This window comes from Sander vitreus, chromosome 18 (genome assembly GCF_031162955.1).
Source record: "Sander vitreus isolate 19-12246 chromosome 18, sanVit1, whole genome shotgun sequence".
In the NCBI taxonomy this organism is placed as follows: domain Eukaryota; kingdom Metazoa; phylum Chordata; class Actinopteri; order Perciformes; family Percidae; genus Sander; species Sander vitreus.
The window spans coordinates 4,377,297-4,395,771 of NC_135872.1; the positions used below are offsets into that span (position 1 = coordinate 4,377,297).

Genomic DNA, 18,475 nt, shown 5'->3' on the forward strand with positions numbered 1-18,475 from the left:
GCACATGCACTCTCATGCAGCTGATATGGAACAAACAGCCTCACAGCCGCAAGAGCTGCTCTCTGTTAAATTGAAATGCTCCGCTTTGCCTGCTGGAATAGATTCTTTTCAGGGCGGCAGATCGGATAAGACAGTATATATTCAACTTTCACGCTCTCCAGCTGTGACTATCAGTTACACACACACACTCCTCGATCCTCTTCCCCACACAGAATAATTTAAAACATTGGAAGGGCATGGAACCCTTAACCTTGGTATTGTTAGTGCCTTGCTCTACCTATTGACATCCCCCATCTCTCTCTCACTCCCGCTCGCTCTCTCAGTCAGTCAGCAAAAGGGGAAATCGATGCATGGCTCTTAGAGGCCCTGTCAGACATGGACACAACCTTTTAACAGGCCCATCACACTCTGCATGTGTGTCGGGAAGAGAGAACGTGTGTCAGCTGACTGTGGTTGTGCTGTCGAAAGACAGAGAGAGAGAGAGAGAGAGAGAGAGAGAGAGAGAGAGAGAGAGAGAGAGAGAGAGAGAGCGGGAGAGAGAGAGAGAGAGAGAGAGAGAGAGAGAGAGGGAGCGAGAGAGAGAGCGAGAGAGAGGAAGAGAGAGAGGGAGAGAGGGAGAGACAGAGTGTGTGTGTGTGTGTGTGTGTGTGTGTGTGTGTGTGTGTGTGTGTTTAAATGAGCCTGTTAGGGAGGTCTCACTGATGGGGGCCAGTGTTCTCCTCTATTTGGACTAAATGGTCTAATCAATACTCCCTGACATGGAGACGTACTCTGTGTGTGTGTGTGTGTGTGTGTGTGTGTGTGTGTGTGTGTGTGTGTATGTGCGTGTGCGCGTGTGTTACTGTAACTGTGCATTGGGTCCATTGCGAGTGTGCGTGTCGGTGACATTGTACGAGGGGCCGTGAAGTTTCACGCTGTGCTGTTAGGCCGAGGCTCAGCCAATTAAAAATCCCATTTCATCCTCAATAAGGCTTTATTTTCTGGATGGATGGACACACACACACACACACACACACACAGGACCAACATCACACACTTACACAAGTGGACATCTACTCAGATACACACACCACATACAGTGCAGGACAGGCTGACTTTGTACAAAGCAGAATGTTAATATACAGTGATAACTGCCCATCACAGCTGTGTGTGTGTGTGTGTGTGTGTGTGTGTGTGTGTGTGTGTGTATGTGTGTGTTATTGTATGTTTGTGAGAACAAATTACAGTTGAAGACCTAAGTTGCATTAAATGAATGTCGAAGTTTCAGTTTGGGAAAATAACGAAAATTGTCACTACCAAGGCTGGAAAGGTGTCAATATTATTCAGCAATCCATCCAGCATTTTGAGAAACATAGTGATGCCTTTAAATCTTTGTCTTGAGGATAAAAGGAATAGTCCACCAAAAATCTTTTAAGAAATACTCACTGACTGACCTTTGAAGGCGAAATGGCCTATTTAGCGATTCATTGGCAAATTGCTCAAGTTGAAAACATTTAAACTAGCATCAGCTATATTTGAATCACTTCTATCTCAAAGCTATGGACTCTACTTAATACTATGGGGCAAAAAAGTATTTAGTCAGCCACCAATTGTGCAAGTTCTCCCACTTAAAAAGATGAGAGAGGCCTGTAATTTTCATCATAGGTACACTTCAACTATGAGAGACAAAATGAGAAAGAAAATCACATTGTAGGATTTTTAATGAATTTATTTGCAAATTATGGTGGAAAATAAGTATTTGATCAATAACAAAAGTTCATCTCAATACTTTGTTATATACCCTTTGTTGGCAATGATAGAGGTCAAACGTTTTCTGTAAGTCTTCACAAGGTTTTCACACACTGTTGCTGGTATTTTGGCCCATTCCTCCATGCAGATCTCCTCTAGAGCAGTGATGTTTTGGGGCTGTCACTGGGCAACACAGACTTCCAACTCCCTCCAAAGGTTTTCTATGGGGTTGAGATCTGGAGACTGGCTAGGCCACTCCAGGACCTTGAAATGCTTCTTACGAAGCCACTCCTTCGTTGCCCAGGCGGTGTGTTTGGGATCATTGTCATGCTGAAAGACCCAGCCACGTTTCATCTTCAATGCCCTTGCTGATGGAAGGAGGTTTCACTCAAAATCTCACGATACATGGCCCCATTCATTCTTTCCTTTACACGGATCAGTCGTCCTGGTCCCTTTGTAGAAAAACAGCCCCAAAGCATGATGTTTCCACCCCCATGCTTCACAGTAGGTATGGTGTTCTTTGGATGCAACTCAGCATTCTTTCCCCTCCAAACACGACGAGTTGAGTTTTTACCAAAAAGTTCTATTTTGGTTTCATCTGACCATATGACATTCTCCCAATCCTCTTCTGGATCATCCAAATGCTCTCTAGCAAACTCCAGACGGGCCTGGACATGTACTGGCTTAAGCAGGGAGACACGTCTGGCACTGCAGGATTTGAGTCCCTGGCGGCGTAGTGTGTTACTGATGGTAGCCTTTGTTACTTTGGTCCCAGTTCTCTGCAGGTCATTCACTAGGTCCCCCCGTGTGGTTCTGGGATTTTTGCTCACCGTTCTTGTGATCATTTTGACCCCACGGGGTGAGATCTTGCGTGGAGCCCCGGATCGAGGGAGATTATTAGTGGTCTTGTATGTCTTCCATTTTCTTATAATTTCTCCCACAGTTGATTTCTTCACACCAAGCTGCTTACCTATTGCAGATTCAGTCTTCCCAGCCTGGTGCAGGTCTACAGTTTTGTTTCTGGTGTCCTTTGACAGCTCTTTGGTCTTGGCCATAGTGGAGTTTGGAGTGTGACTGTTTGAGGTTGTGGACAGGTGTCTTTTATACTGATAACAAGTTCAAACAGGTGCCATTAATACAGGTAACGAGTGGAGGACAGAGGAGCCTCTTAAAGAAGAAGTTACAGGTCTGTGAGAGCCAGAAATCTTGCTTGTTTGTAGGTGACCAAATACTTATTTTCCAGAGGAATTTGTAAATAAATTCATTAAAAATCCTACAATGTGATTTTCTGGATTTTTTTTCTCATTTTGTCTCTCATAGTTGAAGTGTACCTATGATGAAAATTACAGGCCTCTCTCATCTTTTTAAGTGGGAGAACTTGCACAATTGGTGGCTGACTAAATACTTTTTTGCCCCACTGTAAATGTACAAGAAGACAAGAAGCAAAATATAAGGGTCAAAATATAAGTTTCCAGTAAGTTTTGACATCAACCAATCAGAGTCTGAGCTGTCATATACACACACATAAACACGCTCATGCAACACAAACACACACAGTCACTGCATTATACCAAAGCCCGTCTACGGAAAGCCGTTCCACTCCCTATTCAGCCCCATTGTACCGAATTTGGTTGCAGTTCCACCAGAGTTCCACTGGGGGTGATCGCGGTCCAGTGCTAAATGAATGGGACTCTATGGAGCTAGACGGCTAAATGAATGGGACTCTATGGAGCTAGACGGCTAAATGAATGGGACTCTATGGAGCTAGACGGCTACATTTGTCTTTTTCGCCTGATTGTCGTTGAGAAATCTCAGATTTGATTGTAGTTTTTGCAAGTTCAACATGGATTATAGGTCAAAAGTTGAATGAACGAGTACTTATGTCCTTTTGATATCTTACAGGTTTAGTCGTTGTTGCCCATAACACGCTAGCATTCTGCTAATGAATGCTGATTGGTCTTTTCTGAAGGACTGATTACGATCGGAGATCCCGCTTGACGGCATCCAAAGCAGAACCAGAATGTCAGAGTGAATATTTCGGCGTGGTCTTTAAAACATTAGCAAACCTCTTTCTAGCACGTGTATTAACAGGGAGAGCCTAATCTGTCAGCTGTGTTGTATTAACAGGGAGAGTCTAACCTGTCAGCTGTGTTGTATTAACAGGGAGAGACTAACCTGTCAGCTGTGTTGTATTAACAGGGAGAGTCTAACCTGTCAGCTGTGTTGTATTAACAGGGAGAGTCTAACCTGTCAGCTGTGTTGTATTAACAGGGAGAGTCTAACCTGTCAGCTGTGTTGTATTAACAGGGAGAGACTAACCTGTCAGCTGTGTTGTATTAACAGGGAGAGCCTAACCTGTCAGCTGTGTTGTATTAACAGGGAGAGTCTAACCTGTCAGCTGTGTTGTATTAACAGGGAGAGTCTAACCTGTCAGCTGTGTTGTATTAACAGGGAGAGACTAACCTGTCAGCTGTGTTGTATTAACAGGGAGAGCCTAACCTGTCAGCTGTGTTGTATTAACAGGGAGAGACTAACCTGTCAGCTGTGTTGTATTAACAGGGAGAGACTAACCTGTCAGCTGTGTTGTATTAACAGGGAGAGTCTAACCTGTCAGCTGTGTTGTATTAACAGGGAGAGTCTAACCTGTCAGCTGTGTTGTATTAACAGGGAGAGCCTAACCTGTCAGCTGTGTTGTATTAACAGGGAGAGTCTAACCTGTCAGCTGTGTTGTATTAACAGGGAGAGTCTAACCTGTCAGCTGTGTTGTCGATGCTTCGAGAGAACAAAGGAAGTGACTCAGAGCTTGCCGTGAAGCAGTATCTCTGGCCGTATATGTGTATGACGTCATTGACATTTTAAAAGGCTTTTTAGAACAAAAAAGCCACTTTAAAAAAATCTAACACCCAGCAGTGTGTATTTTCTTAGCCGCCCCTTTCGAATGCAACATTCAAATTACTAGACAAAAAATGATATCCTGAGAAAAGTGGATTTTGAGGGGTATAGCTCCATAGAGTCCCATCTATTCTGCACTGGCCTGTGAGCGCCCCCTATATGGAACTCTGGTGGAACTGCAACCAGTTCAGAAGCCGGAAGTAACGAGAGAGTGGAACTTCTTCCCTTATTAGAAATTCTTTGATTATACTGAGGGCATTTGTACAGTTGGTGCACTGGCTGTTTGCGGCAAATAAATATGGACTACAAAATCACTCCAGCCTTCAAATTTGCACAGATAAAGCAGTCTGCCTTTAGATTAGGTTTTGGCTAATGTTAGGGAATGCAATGTGCCTATGACGGTTCAGCATTACAGTACAGCAAGTAAGTTCTTACTTGTGCTTTTTTGTGCGTGTGTGTCAGAGAAGACTTATAGTATCAGCATGGTGAGTTTTTATGGGCATTAAAAAGACAATAAAGTCAGAAGGCCTGAAGCAATACACTATTAACTAGCCGAACTGATGAACCCTGCGTGTGTGTGTGTGTGTGTGTGTGTGTGTGTGTTTGCCAGTGTGTGATCAGCATGACTGTGCTATAATGAAATCCTTCAGTGACAGCATGTAGGACAAGTGTTCCTGTTGTTAAAGAGAGAGAGAGGCAAATGGCGAGGTGAGTTAGAGAGCAAGGGAACAATTATAAAATACAAGGGAAAAAAGGGAACTAGAGAGAAAGATCACATATGAGAAAGAAGTGTAAGATACTCAGCGAGAAAGAAATAAAAGAGAGATATCAGTGAAGCAAGACTCATCTTATGTTGAAGTGTTTCTGTGCAGTAATCTGAGTTCAAATGGAAAAGCTCCTACCGAGCCAACAACAAGCACGTTAGCAGTGGTTTCCGAGTGTTTTCTGCTTCAGTTTGTCACAGTGAGAACAGTGCTATTTGAACTCGGGTCGCACCAAAATAACAGCAATGAGATGTCTGAAAATGTCTTTGTCTGTCTCTTTGCAGGAAAACTGTGCCGAAGTGAGTTAGGAGTGAAATGGTAATCTGGACCTGAAATCTGCACCATCCAGAGAAAATGACGCTCAAATGGAAGGGTTATTGTGAAGGTTTAAGTATGGGTGTGTTCCCAGTCCTACTTTAGACCATATTCACAAGCTTTGAACTTTGAAAGGCAAATTTATTAGGTCAAATGGGTTTAAACTTCTGTGCTTCTATGGGATTTAAGACTATCGATAGGGTGCATAGTGAATGTTCCCTTGTATGAATGGCTCCTGTAATTACAGCGCTGTCAGAACATTTGTAACACTGTGATGCATATTCTCAGATGTGTTTCAGAAGGAGAGCTTTTTAAAAGGAGCGTACCAGTGGGGTTTCATGTTCTTTATATCCATGTCAAACATGATGGGGAAAAAAGGGCCATGCAGTTGTTGTGCAGAAGTGGAGATTACAACCAGATGCTGCTTCAGGCAGGGGCAAAATTCATTTTTTAATCATAACACAAAGTCATCAGATGGACTTTATCTGTTTTGTTTTTTGCAATTGGTTTTTGATAGTGTCTTTATGATCTGATCTGTCTTATTATTTCATTCTTTATTTGGTTCCCTATCAGCCTCCACAAAGTGGTTGCTAGGACTTCTTGCTATTTACATGTTGTATATGTTAGGGATAATACCCAAGAAGTTGCACGTTCCACGATTGTATTCAATGACGGAGTCGGTCCCTAGCACCTCCTTCCCGATGACATCACGCGTGTTGTAAAAGACAGGGAGGTTTGATTGGCTGTGGACCAACGTGTAGTCCGTCACGTCTCTCAGCCGAGTCACGGCAAGATTTTTCCACTCCATAATCGCCTAATCTGACACTTGACCATTGTAACAGAAAAAAGAATTGTGCAGACCGAACACGGCATAACACTCACTTTTGGGGATGGTCTGGCTAAATGAAAATCACCCACCCAGACCATTCTGTTGAATTTGGACATAGATTTATTTCATTGTTGGGTTGCCAGGCTGCTTTGAAGGTAGGGGGACACCATGTTTTTAACCCTTTCAGTCATATAGTGCTCTATACCTGTATTATAGTTATGACAGGGCATTATTTTTGAAAATGACTACAAAAAAAAAGCAAAAAGTTTTCTCATCTCCGAGTCTTCTCTATCATTACTTAGGAAAGTCTCTAAAGCACAGAGATGTGGACTTGAGACTTGGTGACTTGGACTCGAGCTGTTTGGAGCTATGGTTTGAGGTGGTGTAAGAATCCCGTACAGTAAACAGGAAAACATCACTGCCTCTATCGCTGCCACAAGAAATTTTTTAAACACTATGAGGGTAAAAAAAACGAAACACAAGCACTGCCTGGGAGTTTGTGCAATAGCTGAATGTTTCCTGCAACAACAAACCACTCGCTATGTCTTGCTCTTCTGTTTTCTTTCTCTTTCTCCTGTGAAATAAGCTGCCTTCAAATGCGGTCGGAAACGTCGAAATCTATAAACAATCTGACGGAAAACAGTAATCGCGAAATATAAAGTCTACTTGTGCTTTGTTGGGGGGTTTAAAGGGGTGATAGAATGATTATATAGGGTATTTCACACTGTTCCTTAAGGTCTCCTAATAGGGTATGTAACATTGGTTGGGCTGAAAATGGCCTGGGTGCTGTTCTATGCTCCCTAATGCAACCCTGTGAAATAGCCCTTGAATGAAACAAGAGGTTTTCTCCCTTATATGGTATGCTCATGAATATTTAGATGAGCTGCGTGCTGATTGGTTGGTTTACAACGACACAGTGCTGCTGCACATGGAGGAGAGAGGGGAGGGGCTGCTCCTCTCAGCATACAGTGCTGGCTCCTCTGCTCCTCTGTCACAGGACAGAAGAGAGAGACTGTTTTGGCAGGCCAAAGGAGAGAAATACCTCACGTGCTCGACAATACTGGCGTCTTTTCTACAGAAAGTCGCCAGATTTGTCGCTAGTCGCTTCTGTGAAAAAAGACACAGTTTAGTTACAGTTTAGTCATCCTCCAGTGTGTCGCACGCACGCAAGCACGCACGCACGCACACACGCACACGCACATGCACACACACACACACACACACACACACACACACACACACACACACACACACACACACTAGAGGATGGATGCTAGGTTCGGGCCGGCAGGGTTCGGACAGATATTTAGAAGTGATTGAACATTGAACAAGCATTGAACATTTTAAATAGAAAAAAGCTTATTATGTAGGTGCGCGCCTGTATTAACGTGCGCTTGTTGCCCAGTGTGGGCTGATGCGCTCATCTGTTGACATTTCCGAATGCCTTCCTACAAACGTACATGTGTCATTAGTATGAGAAAAAAAATGAGATTTTAACTGTCGGGCTCCGGTCGGGCTCGGACATAAATATCTTAATGCCTGTCGGGCTCGGGCCGGGCTTGGTTAGGGCCGTTTCACATTGTACGCGCAAACGGCAGCGCTGCGCTATGAAACCCATTATTGTCAATGGCTTGCGCGTGCAAGAACTGGTCTGCTGCTGCGCTGAGCAAAGCGCAGCGCAAGCGGCATTTTTAAAGTGTCTGAAAAAAACAACAAAAACACAGAATACACGTGGTTCCACAAACGGAACATGGACGAGAGATTGATTTTGGCCGTCAGCGATCTCCCAGAGCTGTATAGGCTACGACACAAGTTTGAGGTCGTACAGAGACCTCGGACGCAAAACTATGCGGTGGAAGCGTATTTCACCATAATAGGCATGCCAGCTGTGTAGATTATTGTAGCCTCTTAATTTAAATCATTCAGGTTTGTTTTAGCTATGTGAAATCAACATATATGTCTCCACTGAAATACAATCCTATGTTACATTTTTTCTCAGTTACTTTGGTGCATTTGTCAAATCATAATTGCATTTGCACAACAGTGAGTGCATTTCTTAAAACAATTGGTGTAAACTGCACCGCATAGGGACTGACCTGAAAAATCGTGTATCTTGCTGGAAATCTTTTGTTTGAGTCCAAAGCAAGTATTTATACCAATGAATCAAACTGACAAGTCCTTATGCCATTGTTTATACCAAGATAGTGAAACTGCTTTGTGTTGTCCATATTTACCATTTCACTCTGTAAGTATAGTCTAATGAACAATGCACATGAAAGGGAGCACTATTCCCTATGTGACACATTATTGTCATCTCTGATCTGAGAAATGCGCCAAAGCAATTGAAAAGAACTGTAGCCTGTTGATTATACAGCTCCATACAGGTATTTGTAGGATATATTTGTATTTTTTATAAAAAAATAAAATAAAAAAAAATTATAATTTATACTCTTTATTGATCCCCAATGGGGAAATTACAATTTACACTCGGTTGTTATTACACAATAATAATATTGTATTTGTATGTTTATATGATGTAAAATATGTTTGGACTAATTGACAAGTCATGTTCATTTTCATTGAAGTTCAGATTTAGGTATATAGGTAGGTATATGGCCTTTACACAGAATAACTACCCATTTCCAAATGTGTAAGCTCCAGTTTTGGAGGAATTAATTGCACATATGCATTAAACAAAGTGTTTTCCAGAGAATGAATGATGCATGTACGAATGTAGGCTCATATCTTAGCTGTATTATACCCAACTGCAATGACTGCAGACCTCTTACTTAAGTGTATGCAATGACACAGTGTTGAAATGCAACATTTTATTTAGAAATGAAAATAATCCACACGTCTTCATCTATTTAGAGGAGGAGTGTAAGAAAAGGTGGAAGAACCTAAGGGACAGGTACATAAAGGAGAGGAGACAAAAAAGTGGTGCAGGGGCAGACTTGGAAGAACTTTTCCATACTGTCTTGTCTGGAGCCACACGTCAGGGAGAGACAAATAGCCAGACGCTCCGTTGTAGAAATGGGCTTTCGGAATGTTGTTCGCATCCGGGAAATCGTAGGCCCGACTCTCGTCAGCAGACTGTTAAATTGCTCCCTGTTGAGCCGAAAGTACCCCTGGAACCGGTCACAGTGAAAGCGGAGCTCCTTCACCAGCCGGAATTCCCCCAACTGCTCTCTGGCCCTGAGGGTCTCGTGCACCCACACCCTTCTTCCTGCTGCCTTCCTCCGTCTTCTCCTCACAACCAGGGCAAGTGCCAAGGCTTTCTTTTGTTTCAAAGACAGACCACCAAATCACTACTCCACAATGTCGCATTTACTGCACGTCTGATGTAAACACTGGACGCAGACGTGACGTGCATTCAAATATTGGCGCATGTATGACGTAAATTTGCGCTGAGCACGGCGGCGAGCACAACAAATATAGTTGGGAATAGGACAACCTAGCGGCGAGTGCAGCGCATGCCGCGTACAATGTGAAACGGCCTTTACTGCTCTGTTGGACGCGGATCGGGCTCAGACAGAAAAATGCAGCGCGATCCGCACTCTAACACACACACACACACACACACACACACACACAGTGGAGACGAGACAGCAGAGGTCTCATATTTCAGACACTGCTGTCAGTTTCAGCAGAGCTCTGTTATCAAACAAACCCACACACTGTCTGCTCTACAACACACACACACACACACACACACACACACACACATAACGTTACCGATAGACTTCCAAAGGTACAGACATGCCCGACCGCTGAGGCCAAAGCCCGTACAGACAAGCCCAGCACCGCCGGAGCAACTTAATTTCTGCTCCGACACATAAACTCATCAACTAATGTTACTGTACAAAGCACCAGAGACACAGTTTAGTTACAGTTTAGTCATCCTCCAGTGTGTCACGCACACACACACCAATGCAAAGACACTTTCATTACAACTAGTGTCGGTGTAACATTACCCTTTACATAAAAAAGCTCCACTTCCAGACAAGGAATCACAACTCACCCTGTAGCTAGTTCAGTGTCTCAGCGCGGGGACATTTAGCGGAGAGTGAAGCCCACAGGCACGTCCTCTGCGCCGCTGCGTTAGATCCACAAGTCCCGCTCCATTGTCTGATATCTACTCGTTCTAAACACTTTTCTCTGGGCCAGTATTCCGTTCTACACCCTGGAACACTGCATTTACGACCGTGGTTCATATTCAATATCCTTGAAAAACTTCCAAACTTTCTTCTTTCTAAAGTACACGGCGCAGCTCGCAGCTAAGCTCTTGTGTGAGATCTGCTTGACATACATTCAAAACACCAGCTGGTCTCAGACCAGTGGTCTGGATGTACATTTTGGGGCGTGACAAAGGTACAGACCAGAGCCAATTAAGGTACAGCCACCGAGTTGACGTCAACTGTTAGCTTTGTTTCAAATTGTGAGATTTGCATAGGAAAGAGGTGTCAATGGGACTTTGAGGTTCTATGTATTAAGGCTGAGCAATTTCATCGATTCGGCGATGTAAATCAATATTTTTTTTCTCAAGAAAGTATTGATTTTTAAGCTGCGAGTATCGATACATAAGTCCCATTCAAACTCCCCCGTGTTTACCCCCGTTCGCGTTGCAGGGCAGTCGGGACTCATCCGGAAATGGCGAGCGGATGAGCCTCTAAAAATCTGACGAAATTTTTTTAAACTAACCTTTGTCGATCTGAAATGAAGACAGATTCAGCAACTGCACGGCCTATTCCTCTCTTAAAATGTTTTCAGAAAAACGTTTCGGTGAACTATTTTAGTACGATATGAGATCGTATTCTGAACGAGCCGCCATGACAGTCTGGCTGTGAATTTCCAGAGAAAAAAGAACGACGTGACGCGTTTGTCCAATCAGCTGCCGGTTTTCATTTCCTGGGAAACAATCAGACTGTTAATGGAAACAATACAGAGCAGCGCCGTCTGCTGCTATGGAGACGTACTACCTTTCGCGCACGCGCAGAGCGTACGCTCAAGTCGGCGTTTCTTCGGTGTGTTCTGAGGAGAAGCCATGGTACTATGTTTACTTACCTGGTGCCTAGACTGGCTACCTCATATGTTCAGTGTCAAGCTAAAAAAGCTGTCAAAGAAACTGTTCAGAACAGGCCACTTGCTGCACTTTTTAACTCTCCATTGTTAATTGCAATACTGCACTTTATTTACTTTTCAAAGGCTTGTAAGCTTTCAATAAATGGAACTAATTTTCTCAACACATCTTTGATTCATTTTGTCCAGCATTTGAAAGCTGTAGACTCTGTCCAGTCAGAGACATATATATACACTGGTGGAACATTGGGTGGTAAAAGGTTAATGGACTAATATCATTTACCTGCCTGTTTTAAATAAAGTCCTGAGCATAAAATGTACATGTACATACATCCAGAATCAGGAACCTTTCACTGGCCCCTACAGCATTTACTTCCCAAAATGTTCTTGACCCCATCACATTGTCAAGCTGTCATGTTAATTTGCATATTGCATTCATTTGTATTCTATATTTAAGAGCATGGAGGCTGCTCCACATGGATTATATAGACAAATGTCATGATGCACGACTGTATTAAAAACTAAAATGAGGAACAACATCCACATTTAGTGTGATTGAGGCATTAACTCTCACTGGTTGTCATTTGCGTATTTTTGCTGCTTCTGGCATTTTAAAGTAAAGGGTCCCATTTTAGGTCGTGGTCTAGCTTTTGAATTTGTGATATATTTGGTTTCAGCTCTTGAAAGACGTTTTCTCTTCAGGAACATTTCTTTTATGACAGTCTGCGTCTCTCTCTCTGCCACTCTCGGCTCTATTTCAGTAGCAGCTCCTGTCATTTAAATTCACTTCAGGTCATTTCAGTTCTGCAGCTCTATATGTAGCCAAAGATGAATGCATCAATTCCACTTCCACTCACTGTCTGTCTTTATGTCAATCTGTCTGTGAGTGTGTTTACATATGGGCATGTTCAGTCAAATGGATGAAAAAGGCCAACCCGATTTTATTATGTATACATGCACATGCACTGAAATATGTTCTACCCACACGCACACAGTCTACTGGTGACAAATGTATACAGAGCAACAAGTCCTCCAAACCATGTCACGGTATGTGCCATTTTTCCCTACCCTCTAAAATGACCTACAGGAGTGTTTCATAAATTAGCGCCCCTAGCGGTGGTGGAAATACAACCTCACATCTAAACCAGAAAACGCCTGTTGCGATTTTAAACACATCTTTAACATTGTTAAATGGTCACAGTTTGGTTAGGTTTAGGCACCAAAACTACTTAGTTAAGTTTAGAAAAAGATTGTGGTTTGGGTTAAAATCAGACGTTACTTCACTTCACTCAACGGGACGTTCGTTAAGTTTAAAAAAAACCTGGCTGTTTACTTTTATTTTCAAACAGAACTTGAACCTCGTTCTCCCGGGTGAAAGTCATGTCACCTTACAATTTGTCACCTTACTTCCTTCCTGCTTTGCTACATCATAATTACTACAGCCACTAGTGGGCGCCGCCCCTGTAAACGTAAATATAGGTCGTAATTGCTGCTTGTACAAACGATGCCTGGGAGTGTTTTTCGGGGAAGGACAGTTTAATGCACAGACACACACATACAACAGCAGTGTGGATAATTAAAAATGAAAATATATACGCACACAAACATGTTTAAAATGCTAATGTCAATTCTCACACACACACACACACACACACACACACACACACACACAGTTGTTTTTGCCATACCTTCTCTCTTGTTGTTGCGAAAGCATTTGACTTTGGGCAGTTTGATGAGAAGTTGGCAGTCACTGTCTGAAAAAAAACAACAACACAATTATTCCAATGAACAGAACAATAATATAATAGAACGGAGTAGAATATTGTGTGCTGTGTAATATATCTTGATAATTTCTTGATGCTGGAGGGAAATTAGCAGCTCGCTGAAAAGGTCTGCAGCAGCAGGACGACAATTCAAAGCTTTCAGTTTGACAACTCAGACATTTGGTTAGTCGATGTTCAGCCGTCTATGTGCTCCCTGCTGAATTTTAAGAGTTGAATTAATAAATTATTTGAAATATAACTGTCTGCGGTAATACATGTTAAAACATACTCTGGAGAAAAGTGTCAAAATGAAAAGAGAAAAAGGGAGAACAGAAGAGCTGCGCTCTCTGAGTCATTTACAGAAGTGAAATTAATATTTAACACTTGTTTTGGAACAACAATGGCTTTGGAAAATATTGCCTGTCTTGCAAAATTAGATTCACTGCAAATACATTATTTCAGAAAATTGCACATCATGATTTAGAAGCTCAAAATAGTGAGGTAATGATGAGAACACTGGAAAACTACTAATAACTGAGAAGTAACAAGTGATAAATAAATTGCAGTGTATTTCCAAGATTAGGGTCATCTTCATATTTATTTTCTTTATTATTATTTGTTTATCGTTTGGGTCCGTAAATGTCAGAAAATAGTGAAAATGACCCGTCAATATCTGAGAGCACGGGGACATTATTAGGTTGAATGTTTGTCCAAACAACAGTCAAAAATCAAAAGACAGAAAAGCAATTAATCCTCATATTTGAGAAGGTGAAGCCAGATATTAGCCATAGCCAAAACATTTGAACATCAACAACTTCTCAGTTCCTCCCCCCTTTCTGCTAAAGCCCAAAACGGTCTCCTAAGCCCCTCCCCCCACAAAGGAGAATGAATGCGTGTGCATGAGCAGTGATTGACACGCAGTTAGACCCCCCCCCTGGCCCTGATTGGTGCATCTGAACAGGGAGCGGTGGATTTTTGCACTACAGGCTGTAGGTGGAGCCAGAGGAGCAGGAGTTTTTTTTTAAATGACCTGCTTCATGTAGTTCTACTGGAACATAGGGTCAGTTTCAGCAAATATGACAGAAAGTTAGTTTTATAAGTCTTACCTACTGCACCTTTAACCTATTATGAAAAGAGTTGCTGATCCATTTTCTAATCGATTAATTGGCTAATCGTTTCAGCTCTCAATCCCTGAGTAACTGTGATATTATATCAAATTACACATATGATAAAACATTGTTATATCGTGTTGTCATTGGGCTTATCATTATATGGTGATGTGATCAGTTTTCTTATGTTTTCAGAGCTCCAGGATATTCCTTAACACAAAGGAGAAACCATGTTTTTAATAAAACAACGAAGTCATATTTTACTATTCATTTTGAAATGACTTACTTCACACAAGTGCAAGTATCCTTTAGGACTGTGACTACTGCTGCTACTACTTTCTCTACTATTGTGATATGAAAAGAACTAATTAAAAAAAAAAGGTTTTGGAAAACAAAGTTTAGTGGTCCTGAATGACTGAAAACCTCCATCACAGCCCTTTGACCCAGACGGGACGCCTGGTCGCTCTCCTCTCCACTGAACTTCTCCTTTCAAGGGGGAAACTGGGTGCTCTTTGTGAAAAAAGAGAAACACTTTGACCCTGATAGAAATCGTTTCACCCATTATGACGGCTAGTTCTTCACACAAAAAAGAAGAAAGTTTTTGACCGGATTCAAAAACTACAATTTTCTCAGTTCAGTCAGGAAACTGAACATCAAGGTTTTAACATTGCAACAATATGTATTTTAGTTTGGAGGGGTGGCTCTGCAACAGATATTTCTGAACATGAACACACATTCAAAACTCACAAACAACTTAATGCTAAAACAGGAGGAGGCTGCAGAGATGGAACGTTTCCAACAGCAGGCAGCACCGTAGCCGCGAGGATGCCGAGCTCAGCGTTGTTGAGTGCAGACAGAATGAGCGGCAAATGTTGCACTAGGGCTGCACGATATGAGGGCGACGTGCGATAACATTGATCAATATTATATCAATATTAATTGCGTTAAATAAACAGATATTAAAGTGTGCTCAGTTCTGCTGATTTAAAGGTGCTGTAGGTAGGATTGTGAAGATCCAGGACTTAGCCAAAAATTTGAACATCGACAACTTCCTCCCCCCTTTCCGCTAAAGCCCAAAACGGTCTCCTAAGCCCCTCCCCCCATGAGGGAGAATGAATGCGTGTGCATGAGCAGTGATTGACACAGCAGTTAGACACCCCCCCCTGGCCCTGATTGGTGCATCTGAACAGGGAGCTGTGGATTTTTGCAAATCTCACTACAGGCTGTAGGTGGAGCCAGAGGAGTTCAATGGGCTAAAATGCCTTTTTATACATGGCTGCAATTGCTTCCTTCACTCAATGTGGTACAACAAAGTACAAATGTAAACCAAACCTACTAAAAAAAAAAAGAGACCCAGCCTGAAGAGACCCAGCCTGAATATTGACAATTATTGACAATTCCCAGATCGCTGTAGCTTGAAAAAATTAGTATGACAATATCAATATATAATAATAATTGTAAAAAATCTCTTCAAGGATTTGGAACATATGTGGTGTCGATATGTCAATTTGAACTCATCTGCTGGGACTGTGGGGGTACAAAATATAAAACATAATGTCCCGCATAGCAACAATATTAATATTAGAGATCAACAGTCTTTCTAGATAGATAGATTTTTATTGATCCCAAAAAAATGGGAAATTCCAGTGTTGCAGCAGCAAATTATCAGACACACAGCACACATACAGAACATACATGACATATAGGATATAATATACATGAAATAATAATAGGATAGAATATAAGAACAAATAATTTAAAATATATACAAGTTGGGAATAAAAAATAAAAAGTTTGAGATGAAAACATTCTATTAATGTGTAGCAGGATGTTTATGGGGAAAGAAAGCTAGCATGCCAGACCAAATATCCCAAAAATAAATCACTGCAAGAAATTAGGATTGCAGCCAAAGGCAGGATATAATTTGTATTAAATGACACTGTGTGGGAGGAAATGAAGTGCTTGAAGAGTTTTTTCTCTGTGGTTTTGTGGCTCAGCCTTCACACTCAGTTGTAAGGTGACATCTAGTCATAGTTCCATTACGTTTAGTGTGACTATTATTGCCACTGTTCATCACATCCCCAACCAGCACCGTCAGACACCGCCTACCAAGAGCCTGGGTCTGTCCGAGGTTTCTCCCTAAAGGTGCTGACACACCAACCCGACGGCCGACCATCGGCAGAAAAGGCAGTCGGACTGATCAGTCTCCCCGAGTTGGTCAAATAAGTGCCTCGGAACACACCGAAGCGACGCCAACTTGATCGTACGTTCTGCGCGTGTGCGAGACGTAATAAGTAATACGTAATACGTCTCGCCACTGTCTCACTAAATGCTTGCTCTTGGGGGAATTACTGGAATTGTTGGGTCTTTGTAAATTATAGAGTGTGGTCTAGACCGACTCTATCTGTAAAGTGTCTTGAGATAAATTTTGTTATGATTTGATACTATAAATAAAATTGAATTGAATTGAATGTTTCAAGTACACACACAGTACCATTAACACTGTGTATCCTGTTGTTGCTCATTTGCACATATTCTATCTTTGGTTGTTTACTTGCATGTATTAGTCTCCACTGCTGATTGCATCTCTCCGCTGCTTCTTGATCATTTTCTTCACAGTCTAAATCCAGCACTATTTAACCTTCATCACTTGGATTTTTCACTTCTGTATGTGTGTGTGCGGCACCATCTGTCCTGATTGGCTGTCAGGTTGACTCAGCAGGTGTCTTTGATAATAGGATGTTGGAAAGACTCGTCAGCAGCTACTACTGAGCCCCCGGTATCAAGAGTGCATGTTCTGCAAAGTTGGGTTTTCCTTACTGGAATAATTGGTGTTGATGTTTTTTCCCCCTCTGTGCTGCGACAGAAGTTTCTAGTTCATGTCTGTTTCGCTGTATTTTACCAACTACAGAATTTTTTTAAGGCTCAAAATTTTTTTTTAAATATTTGGCAAGGCAGCCGTGTCTTTGAGACTTTCCTTCTTAATATGTTACACTAAATGGAGCATAGCGTAAATTCACGGAGTCAAGCTCGGCTATTATCTCAGCTCGTAGCTGACAGTCAGCAAAGCCAGCATACCAGCTGATGGCTCAGCTGATTCCCTCCTAAGCATATGATTGGATTTCCAAATAATGGGCTCTATTTAAATTGCTTTTCCCAGCTGCATCTCTGCTAGTGCTTGCAACCCACCTCCACCCCAGCTCCTCCTTTGAAATATATATATTCATGTTGTCTGACTCAATCAATGTCATGTTTGCTGTCATTGATGCTGCTCTGTTCTGTACCCTAGAGGGATCCTGCCACTGCTGCTCTCCCGGCTTAAGGCTTTCCATGTGTGCACATGGAAGGGCAGGGAGGTGTGCTCTTCCTGCCTCATGCTTTCCACGTATGCACGAGGAAGTGCGGGGAGGCCCCAGAACAGAGCCATACCGCCAAAATACAAATTGCAGATGAATAAAATCTATTTATTGACAATGTGTGTTCAAGTTCACACAAAGCCACTGTACACGTCATAGATCCACTCACAAGATTCTCTCTGTGTTGAGGTTTCAAACTAAACCGCTGGCATTTCCGTTGCCTTCTTTATTGTTTCCTTGAAAAACAAACATAACTATAACTTAAAGTTACTCAGAGGAGGATGAAAAAACACTTGAGGAACTCCAAATACAGATACATTAACTTGGATAAAGTTCCAGGCACAAATCAAAACTTATCAGGTATTTGGTTCCATTTCTCCTGAAGCTGCTGTTTCACTGTACTTCTAGTTTTCTGTTGCATGTTTGTGTTTTTCTTATCACTGCTGTACTACCTGGCCCTAAAAATCAAAGTGCAGACAAACTGTTTTTTGATCATATCGAGGTCAGCTCAGCAGATATGGAGGGGAACTTATTTTCTAGCAAGAGTGTAAAGAAAAAAACAATTTCTGTGATTGCTCCTCTTTGAAAAGTGAGATAAAAATCATTACAAACTGTTTGCACATTTGGTGCTCTAGTGAGT

General features: G+C 42.1%; 1 protein-coding gene across 2 annotated transcripts in view; it reads right to left on the reverse strand.

The window, feature by feature from the left end:
• Positions 1-18,475, reverse strand: part of galnt14 (UDP-N-acetyl-alpha-D-galactosamine:polypeptide N-acetylgalactosaminyltransferase 14 (GalNAc-T14)) — a 191,590-nt gene that overhangs the window by 48,033 nt on the left and 125,082 nt on the right. For both annotated transcript variants that reach the window (XM_078274174.1, XM_078274175.1), the window contains exon 5: positions 13,296-13,361. In XM_078274174.1, coding sequence (XP_078130300.1) covers positions 13,296-13,361 — 66 coding nt within the window. The remainder of the gene's footprint in view (positions 1-13,295; positions 13,362-18,475) is intronic.